General features: G+C 32.5%; 1 protein-coding gene across 1 annotated transcript; it reads right to left on the bottom strand.

Annotated features, from left to right (window-relative positions):
- Window positions 4546–5352, bottom strand: LOC18612845 (glycine-rich protein 5). The gene has a single exon (XM_018120481.1). The coding sequence runs from the start codon at window positions 5273–5275 to the stop codon at window positions 4856–4858; it is 420 nt and encodes a 139-aa protein (XP_017975970.1). The 5' UTR covers window positions 5276–5352; the 3' UTR covers window positions 4546–4855.

Below are 11098 nucleotides of genomic sequence, written 5' to 3'. Positions count from 1 at the left end.
TAGAATAAAAATCAGTTCTTCATCATTGTACATCATTGAAGATTCGGCCAAGGGTGGGTATTGTGAAAATTTCATGCTTTCTTGCCCAATTTGATTTCTATACACATTTAACTAACTAAAACTATCAATTTAACTAAAAATCAAAACCTAAAAATTTCAAATTCCTCCCCCTTGAATTTCATCCAGCCCTTGATATCACTTTTTGATCTCTCTCCTCAAGCAAGACAAATGGAAATAAAGGAATAAGAAAGGTAGAAATCAAGCTAAAGTCAAAAAATCTTACTGTTAGATGCATAAATGGTCGAAAAACGTGATTTCCCCTTTGAATTTTCTAGTTTTCCTTTGGTTTTTGTCTTTTCTTCCTTTCCTCTCTATTTTCTCTCTTGTTCTCTCCTTATGGCCGGCCATCACTTAATATGGGGTTTAAATGGTCTGACTTTTCATTAAAATAATATTAAACCATTAAAAAAAATGCCATGTGTCACTTTCCCATTGGTTCGTTTTTAAAATTTCATCCATTTGTTTCCAAGTTTTCACCATGCACTTGTCCCACATATCTATAGCTTAGATAAAATTCTCAGACTTATCCATAGTCTTGGTGGAGTAATTTTTTAAAAATTTACACTTTTGCCCTCGCAAAAGTCAAAAATTACAATTTTGCCCCAAAAACTGAAAAAATTGCCCATAGACATATTTTTCATCCCTTATACTCATACCATTCTCCATTTGTCAAATGTGATCTAAATTTCTCTCAAAATCTCAAATTTTGTCCACGGGTAAAAAAATTACCATTTTACCCCTAAACATCAAAATTTTCAATTTTTCCCCAAATGAACCCTAAACTCCGAACAATCATTTTTAGTCATTCCTTGACTATAAAATGTTAAATTTCATCCTACGATTCCTATTTGAACTAGTTCAAGGTTAAATCAATTCAAGTGTACTGTTAAGTACAATACCGGGTTTCGTCTATTCTTAGGAACTTTCCTAGCATAATAACATGCTACTCAGTGCATGTATGTTATGACATGTATTTATAGGGTCGGGTTTTACAACATTCAAGATTTTTTTCATCATTTTCCTCAATTGCCTTGAGAGCGATGCTTTGTCTCTTTATCTCTTCTCTAAATGCTTCATCCTTGTCTTTTTCATGTTTAAGAGTCATCTTTAATGCAAGTAGGGACCCTAGGAGCTCATCAAGCTTGAGACCATTTAAGTCCTTAGCTTCTTCTATGGTTGTTACTTCAGGTCTCCACGACCTTAGTAAACAATGAAGGATTTTTTTCACTAGTTGCACGTTGGGAAATTCTTTTCCTAATCCTTTCAGTCCTCCTATGATCATTTGTAAATCTCTCATACATCTCTTTTATGGACTATCCATCTTTCACCTTCAATAACTCATAATCAAGTATCAACATACTTATCTTTGATTCCTTCACTTGACTTGTGCCCTCATAGTAATTTTCTAATGTATCCCAAATTCCTTTTGCTACTGCACATAGCTACCCTATTAAATTCAACCTCACTAATACCACATAAGATAGCTGTCACAGCTTTGTGAATCAAAAAAATTAGCTTTTTATCCTTGTCATCCCATTTAGCTTTAGTCTTAACACGTTTCATAACATCAACAGTTTTACTAGGAACATGAGGTCCATCAACAACAATATCCTAAAGATCCAAATCAATAAATTGTCTAAAATTTTTAAACCTCATCATCTAAAATAGGTAGTTCTCGCCTTTAAATAAAGGAGGTCGCATCATAGAATGTCTTCCACCGATAAAACATGTAGATGCCATCTTTGCTACTTTAAGCTTTTTTTTAGGATCTCTCAAAAGTTGTTAAACTTGCAAAACTAGAGAACCTACTTTGATACCAATTGTTAGGAAGATAAGCTTAAAGTAACCAAAAGGGGGGTGAACTAGTTATGACTTAATGTAAAATAGCGAAAACAGAGCATAAGCTATACAAGTAAAGTACTAAAAGATAAAGAGTACTCAATTGGATTTTTATAAAGGTTCAGCCTCCCAATGCCTACATCATCTTCCTTGATAGCACAAGGACTTTGAATCCATTATCAACTTGCCTTTTCAATATGGTCAAGTGTAACCTTTACAAAAGGCCTTTTAATAGGATTAAGTGTAACCTTCATAACATGCCTTTCCACAAGATCAGGCATAACCTTAACCAAAACACTACCTTTTCAGGTTCAAGCACAACTTTTACACAAGATACAACCTTTTAAAGGATTAGACAAAACCCCTTTATCTTTTGCTTGGAGGTATACCTAATACAACAGTGGATTTTCAAAAGAATCTCAAGCTCAAAATCTCTATGAAGGTTAATAGGATGTTTAGGTTAAAACAAATGAGATCATTCTCAAGTCAAATGAATGATGAGAGGAAGTTTAAGCTCAAGAAATATTAGCTAAAGGATAAAAATGTGATCTCTAGGTTCCGCTCTTACTGAAAGATAGGATTTTTCTACTTTTTGCTCTCTTGCTTGTTTTCCCTTTTTTGACTCTTCAAAATCTTTTTCAAAATTGTTCAAGATAGCTCAAATCACACTTTTAACATCCTCAAAGTAGATATTTATAGGCCTTGTAATTTATTGCCCGTTGACGTAAAATTTGAATAAGTTTTGTACCATCCAACCAACTTGCACATTTCTGTCACACGTAGAAAATCGATTCTTTAATCATGAGTTGTCAATTCTTCATAAACTTTGGAGCTTTCTGTCTCTAAAGAATTTATTCTTCTTTTTTGAGATGTCAATTCTTCATAAAGACTGGAACTTTCTGCCTTTAGAGAATTGATTTTTCTTTCTTGAGATCTCTATTCTTCCACAATGTGGTTCAAAGGTGACACCTTTGCATTTTTGGAGAATCGATTCTTCTGCCTCAAGTGGTTGGTTCTTCATTGTTGACTAGTGCCAAAATTTGAACTTTAGCCTGACTTTTGACACTCCAATCTTATCCATTCATGCCATTTCTTTCTTGTTCACCAAGTTTCTGATCTTTGCTTTTAGTGCATCAATAACCGATATCTTCTCCATGTAGAATTGATTCTTTGTCTTCAAACTTGTGCTCTTTAGTTCATTCTTCACTCAAAACCCATTTTTTCTATTTGGGGAATCGATTTTCTTTTTCACATTTCTACCTTCTGTTCTCCTAGACTCAATTCTTACTCTTTGAGGTGTCGGTTCTCAATTCCAATAGCTTTTGTTTTTTATACAACTAACTTCTTCTTCTCTCAAAATCAATGCTTCACTATTTCTGTCGACTAATAACTAACTTCTCACATGTTCAGAATTGATTCTTCTTGTGATAAGGAAATAAATTTTGCTTTCTTTTCATTTAGGAATCAAATCTTTGTTTTTGAAAATTTGATTCTTACGCTGACAATTTGAGTTTGAAAACAAGAAATCTTTTGAGAAAACTTAGAAACAATTCTTTTAAGTTCAAGAGCATTATCATTTACTTTCAAAGCATATTCAATCAATTTTAGCATTTCAATATATCTTTCTTTTTAAGCTCAGCTTCAAAACATCCCTGAGGATTTTCTTCATATTCAAAAACATCTTCCATTCATTTTCAAAGCATCTTTAGTTCAATCAATTTGTCATTTTAAAACAAGAATAGAGTTAACATATATGAATATTATTTTATAAATAAAGATATTATTCACCTACTCTTAGTAGTGTCAAAAACATAATATTATTTTTGAAAGTAATGAAAATAAGAATTTTTTACTTCAAACAATTTTGAAATATTGGTTCTATTTTAAAAAAGCAAGAATTAAACATGTTACCCAACATGCTTTTTATTACAATTTAAAAAAAAAATAGAAGACGAAAGGGCACCTAAACTACCAAAGGAATGTTCGAATGAGCTCGATAAGTTGATACATGCCCAAGGTGGGATCTAAATGTTGAATTTTAGCCAGTTAGTCTTTGTGATCTTTTGGCCGTTTCAACTAATTTATTTTATTTGAGATATAATTGTATTTACTTCTATATTTTTCTATAGAAGTTTTTACCATGATCTCTTTGTCTTTATCCAAATTAACCAAAAAAACTATTCCTACATGGTTCAGAGGTTTATTAAGATTTGGTTTAGTATTACAATTGTAGTTGTGTTTAATTGCAATGTCAACATCATAAAATTGAAATAAAAATTTCAATTACAATGTATTTGTTTCCAATTGCAAAAGCAGCTACAACTTCCAATTGCCGTTCCACGTGATTTTCATTAAATCAAAAACATAAATACTTTCGCATTCATTTTTTGTCTTGAATTAATTTTGAACCTAATTACAAACGGAAATCGTCATTTATTTATCATGGCAGTTATAATTTATTAATATCAATCTAGACCTAAAATTGATTAATATGGCAATTACACAACTCATTATAAGCCATAGCATTACCTTTTCACCCTTGCAAAGTCAGTGAGTGCATTTATCGAAGTCTACAAGTGGTTGGACCAGACACTATTGTCAAATTGATTAATTTTCAAGATGCTTTTACTTCTAATCAATTCTTTTTCCTCCGTGAATGACGAAGTATCTTATTAGTTATGCAAAAATTTGTCCTCACGCATGCAGGACAACAAATTTTTCTTTCAGTGAGAGCATCTGATTCCTCTTGAAACAAAAGAAGAATAATGAGATTCCTTTAATGCTAGAAACCACTGAGAAATGAAGAAACATCCGGAAGATTTTTTTAAGACTTGACATAGTGATCAATCTCAAAATAGCAAAACAAAAACAGATTATTATGTTATGACAAAAACCTCTCACGCCTATTGCTAGGCGTAGATTGAAGTCGATAATATAAAATAATGCTCCAGAGAAATCAAGGATGAAGTAAGGATCCGGCGCCACCATCACCACAATCACCACTTCCACTTCCACCACCAACGCCACGACCAATGCCAGTGCCCAGACCACCAACATCACCGCCAAGGCCACCAATTCCACTGCCGAGTCCTCCAAGACCTCCAGTAGCTCCACCCAAGCCACCAAGGCCTCCTAAACCAGTGGAACCACCAAGTCCATCGATTCCACCAACTGCACCAATTCCACTCCCAATGCCGCCAAGGACACCGTCCCCGCCTCCAATGCCAACGCCTGCTCCAGCAATGCCACCAACCCCACCAAACGCAACGAAGTTCTTTTCGTCATCAAGACCAGTGCCACCAGGCACATTCCGAGCAGCCGTACTGCTGTGAATAACTGCAAGCGTAAGTACAAGAATTATAAAACACTTTGCCATCTCTCTCTTTTCAACTCAACTCTCTGCGCTAGCTGTACTCTTTGTGACTCGGGAATTGCTTGTAAGTTGAATTCTGAGTGCCATTAAATCAGTCCTTTTAATGACAATCTTAACTGTCCGGGGCAGTTGTTGGCTTTAACTGAACTTCAATGCCAGTCCATACCACCCCACCGTCTGCATTAAAAACAGCATATCCTTGAAAGCCATTAAGAAATTTTAACAAACTTATTTTAGGAAAATATTTAGTCAATAAGAGGAAAAAATGAGCAAAAAAATTAACATTGACAAAGATTTTGGTAACTGATGAGGCTATATGCTAAAATTAATGTGATAATGATGGTGACCATGTTTAGCAGACCAACGATTCTAATTATCTTGTTCTTTCCTATAATTGTTGAACAAAGCATCCATATAAAGATATCAATAGGAAGACCACCTAATATTTTGATTCAAAATTTTATCATCATAATATTGAAAAGACATGATCATAGCTTCTTGTCCATCTAACAATCCCCATCCCGCTTCCCAATTCAAAGAAAAGACAAATCGCATATATATCTATTCTAAATTTTTATATATATTTTTGTCATTCTATTTAAATCACTAATTGGCAGTTGTTGGTCTACTATATGTATACTATTCACATATATTGTTGCCCTTTTTTATCGCTTTGGTAATGCATACCCATACCTTGAGCCTCACGGCAGTGTCAGCTAGCATGTCATATGCATGAAACTGGGAGATACTAAATTAAGAGAGAAATGTACCAATTAAAATTTAACAGAAAAAAAAAAAAACAAAAGGAGCAAGAGAGAAGGTTCCATCATCCAAGCAAGGTGTGTGTGGGACCCTGCATACTAATGGATACAACTGGCTGTTCTCCGTATTTAAATGCATTGTGATCTTTTTTGCTTTGCTGTTCATCGATCTCCCCTTCATGGCTCCAAGCTCAACTTCATGTCTCTACTGCCACTATCTAACCAACTCTAGCTCTCATTCATTACTCATTACTCACCCAGTAGTTACGTTTATGCTTAGGTTGGTATAATTTGTAGTAGCTATATTAATTGAGGACCCGGTAAATTTTATTTAGGTTAGGATGTTTTCATACTTACTTGGAATGCTCAATGCTTTGTTTGTTGATTTAGGGCATAGTGGTGTCACATTAATCTTTATAGTATTGTAAAATGAAAAAAAAAAATGAACAATGTGGTGTTCAAACTTTCTTTATTGCTTATTAAAGTGAACCGATGCCAAAGCTACGTAGCAAGATTTATAATTAACAAAGATTTTGTTGTGGTAATATCATGATTATCTTAAATGTTTGATTATTATGTATTTTATAAAATTTTATCAACATTTGATAGTAAAAATTGTGAATAGTATTTCATATCATAGCAACAAATTGGTTATCATATACGCATCTTTAGTTTTATCTTGCTAATCAACATTTTACATATGTATAAACATATCTTCTTACAAAATGTGTAAAAGGTTGTTCTATAGTCAGTGACAAACAACTTGTTGTCCAAAAAAATATAGTGAATTTGGTTCATACAAGATATTCTAAATAAGTTGTGTCAACATTATAGACAACATTCATATTTTTCTAACTAGAAAAACTGACTTCACATCATAGACAACATTATAGACAACATCTAGCACTGCATAATTAAAATTACAATCACATATTAATGTAGATAATAATTAAAACTTATGATGCACTTTAACAAGTTTCCTTAGATCAAACAATGGAATCTCTTCAAGGAAATATTCTCTTAAATGGTTAGGTTAAGCTAAAATCTCAAAAATCTAACTACTTAAGCCCTCAAAATGTGTTAAAATAACTTTATCCCCAAACTTAAGATTTTGCTAGTCTACAAGCAAAACATGAAATAAAATGTAATAACTCAAATAAAGAAAACACTTAACTCAAAATCAATTGCACCATTTCATTCATCACCTTTAATATCCTCAAAATTTAATCCATATTCATAAATCTAAGCAACACACAAATATTATTCAAGTTCATGTTTCAATTCAAATCCAAGCCTATTGTTAAATGAATTTCCATGTGTGTGTGCAATCTTTTCACCTAGAACATTGTCGTATCCAGATAAGTTTGTATTCAAGCAAAATCCAAATTAGTAATTAAATTCCATAAGTTTACTTTTTATCTCTCTCTCCAATAATATAGACTAATACTAAGTTAAAATCAATAGGGCTTTAACTAACTTGCAATGTATGGCTAGGGCTAAGGTTGGATATGGGATAATGTATAGCTCAAATCACCCGAAGCACATAGTCAATATAGGACCTATTCATAACTTTATTTTCCTTTACCTCATATACCCCTTTTTTCTTTTTTTTTATCAAAATTTTTCTTTTGTGCAACATTTCAAACTTTTTCTTTTTCCTCTACCCTTTTCCTTTTTCTCTTTTTTTTCTTTTAAATATTACTCCCCCAAACTTATTTCTTTTATTGGGTAGTGAGAGGAATGCAGTCATATTTTGAACTTTTCATCACTTTTCATCCTTACCACCTCTTTCACTATTTAGGTCATAACACTTCCTAAATTGACTTATGCACTTAGGAGTGAGGGGTGCCAAAATTATTGGAAATATTAATTTAAGTGTTTAGGCTAAAAATTAAGTGTTCAAATAAAGAAAAGGTGTCATTAGGCTCAAAAAGAGTAAACTAAGGATAGATTATGTAAGGTAGGCTAAAAAGGCTCAATCGGTCCAAATATGTCCTAAATCATATCTTTAAGATTTCACCTCGACAGAGAATCAAACAAATTCTAGAACTCAATACATAATTCAGAAATTCACATTCACATAAACCTTATCTAAATATGTACAATGAATTTAAGCAAAATATATAGTCCTCAAAATGTACAAATCTCATCCTAACAATGAAGCTTAGCATAAGAATTCACATAACATTCAAACAATATCCACATGTTTTAAAGAATCAAGGTAAATATATAACTAGGTTTTCATCATTGGATACTTAAATTCAAAGAAATTGGTGCAATTAAATTTAGCTCCTGTTTTTAAAACATGCATGAAATTTTAAAAAAAATTAACGAAAATAAACTAACCTAAAATATCACAAAAACTAATAAGAGTAAAACCCTCCCCCAAACTTAAATTGCACATTGTCCTCAATGTGAAAAGCTAAAAAGAATAAGGAAAATATACTCCCCTATCAATGGTGATAGTGCATTGAAAGCTTTAATTTTCTTTCTCCTTATCTCCATACTTCCCAAACTTGCATACTCAACAAAACAAGCTAGGAAAAGGTTATTACTACTTTTTTAAATAAAAAAACAAAAACTAACTAAAATAACAACTAAATCTAAAAGGATATAGCTTGGGTTGCCTCGCAAGAAATGCTTCTTTATAATCAATAACTCGACTATGATACCACTTTATTGTTGTTAATTGGACTAATTGAGGATATTTGGCGATCCAATTCACCTGCCAAATAATGTTGGAGATGCTACCCATTCACTCTGAAGGTTCTGGTAGCTTCACTACAAATATCTATTGCACCACACGGATAGACATTAACCATCTTGTAAGGAAAAAGCTTGCACACAAATAAACATTATTGCTAAAAACTTGCAATCGATATTGCACATGCAAGTATATGTATCGAACAAGTAATATAAACAGTAAGTCTAGAGTCATATCCCACAGGGATTTAGTCCTAATTCTTTACTAAGTACTAAAATTATGACAAATTAATCTTATTTGAGTAACTAAATTTTGTAAACAATTAATTAAAACTAACTTCAATCAAAAACTAAACTAATTAAAAAAAAGTTAAAAATTCACTAGAAAAAGGCAATATATTAAAACCTAGGATTATGGGTTCATTCAATACTTCATCTGATACTAGCTTATCTTATTATTTACATTCATGGGTGGTTTTACTAACCTAGAATCCAAAGCTAAGTACAAGTCTCCGTCGAGATGCTTGCACAAATACCTAACTTAATTAGGTCATTATATGACTATAGTAATCAATTAAATAAGGTTCATTAAGCTAGTGTTCTAATTTAGCTATATATGAAAATCGGCATTTGTCTACCCGAATCGTAAATTAGAACACCTAAGTGATGTGAAGATACACTAATCAAATCTTAGTCCATTCTAAAATCTTTCTATCAAGTCTCAATTAGATTCACAAATCAATTAATTGATGGCTAGGCAATCAAAAGCGTTAAGAACATATTTGAATAAGCAAAACTTTACTCATTCATAATGAATAAAAGAGAAACTAATATTCAGATTACATGTTGAAATCCACCACAATGCTAGAAAAATAGTTTAGCTCATAATATCTAATAAAAACAATATCCAAAGAAATTTAACCATGAATCCTAGTCAAAGAAAATAAGAGAAAGAAACTAATTATAGAAGCTTTGCAATCTCAATTCACTCTCAAATTCTCTTGTTTTCTTGCTTTGTTCTTGGCTCTTTTTTTCCAGAATAGTTGCGTGCTAACTCCTTTTTAAAACCTCTAAAAAAGGTCCCTTAAATAGGCTCCAAATAATGTCATTTCCAAAATCCCATCAAATTTTTATTTTTAGAAAATTGTTTGGCATCGTGACCATGTTTACTCGGTGTCGCGGTGCTGCCTTTTTTGCTATAGTAGCACTGCAACCTTCCTTTCTTGGCGATGCAGCTCTCTAGCCTCAAAAGTTTATATGGTGCCCTTCCTTTCACCAGCACTGTAGCCTTGCTCTCCTTAGCACTGCGGCCTTGGCTTCCTTGACGCTACAACCTTGAGTAACTCAAGGCCACAGACTTCCTCCACATGCTGCGTTGTGTAAAACTACAACAATCCAACATCTTCCAACGTGATTTTCACCTTCATCAAATCTAAACTGGGTGAAGCAATAAACATGAAAGTTTTATCCCTGTCACTTATCTTTCCAATGGCTCAACAGTCACGTCAATTGAACTTCTAGAGTGAAAGATATACTTCAAATACAACATCATGTTCAGTCCATGCATTCTGTTGTAGTGCTCGACTTATACAAATATTTTACTACTATTTGATCAGAACTACACAAAGTGATAAACACATAATTGTAGCCCTTCCTCTTAACATTCTAGTGGTCTAAGAATCACCTCATTTGGTAATTGCTCTAGGACTACTGCAGTGCTTCAACTTTGACAACCTTTTTGACCATCTTTGAGGCCTAACTAGGCAAAGTGGTAAACATGAAAGTTGTAGATCCTTCTCTTAGCTTTCCAATAGTCGAATAATCATCTCGTTTAGAGTTTTGTATAGAGAGTTATGGTTGAAATACCAAAACTTATGAACTAAAAGTTTGCACCCTAAAATTGCTTTTCTTCTTTCATTAAAATTCTTCCTTCATTAAACCTACAAAAGCACAAATAAATCAATAACAACCTATCTTAATCACAATAACACCAAATTAATATAAAATTAACTAAGATTAGATTGACTCACCTAAATTAACTAATTTAAATTTATTTAAATAAAACCTACTAATTTCTATGCATTATAACAAGAACTAAGCTAAATTACTATCAAAATTAAGCCCAAATAACTCTATATTATAGAGTTATCATTTATCCAGTGCTGAGATTTTGGAACAACTAGATGCAATTCCTAATATCACATGTGGAGCAGAGGTTGATGACCATAAGCTTTTGGGTTTTGGGCAAACCCATAACTGGATGAAGAAAAGTATTTTTTTGGAGTTACCATAGTGGAGTACAAATCTCATTCGTCACAACTTGGATGTGATGCATATTGAGCGTAATGTCTTTGATAATATA

The sequence above is a fragment of the Theobroma cacao genome, chromosome 1 (genome assembly GCF_000208745.1).
Source record: "Theobroma cacao cultivar B97-61/B2 chromosome 1, Criollo_cocoa_genome_V2, whole genome shotgun sequence".
NCBI lineage: Eukaryota > Viridiplantae > Streptophyta > Magnoliopsida > Malvales > Malvaceae > Theobroma > Theobroma cacao.
This window is presented reverse-complemented; position numbering and strand designations above follow the sequence as displayed.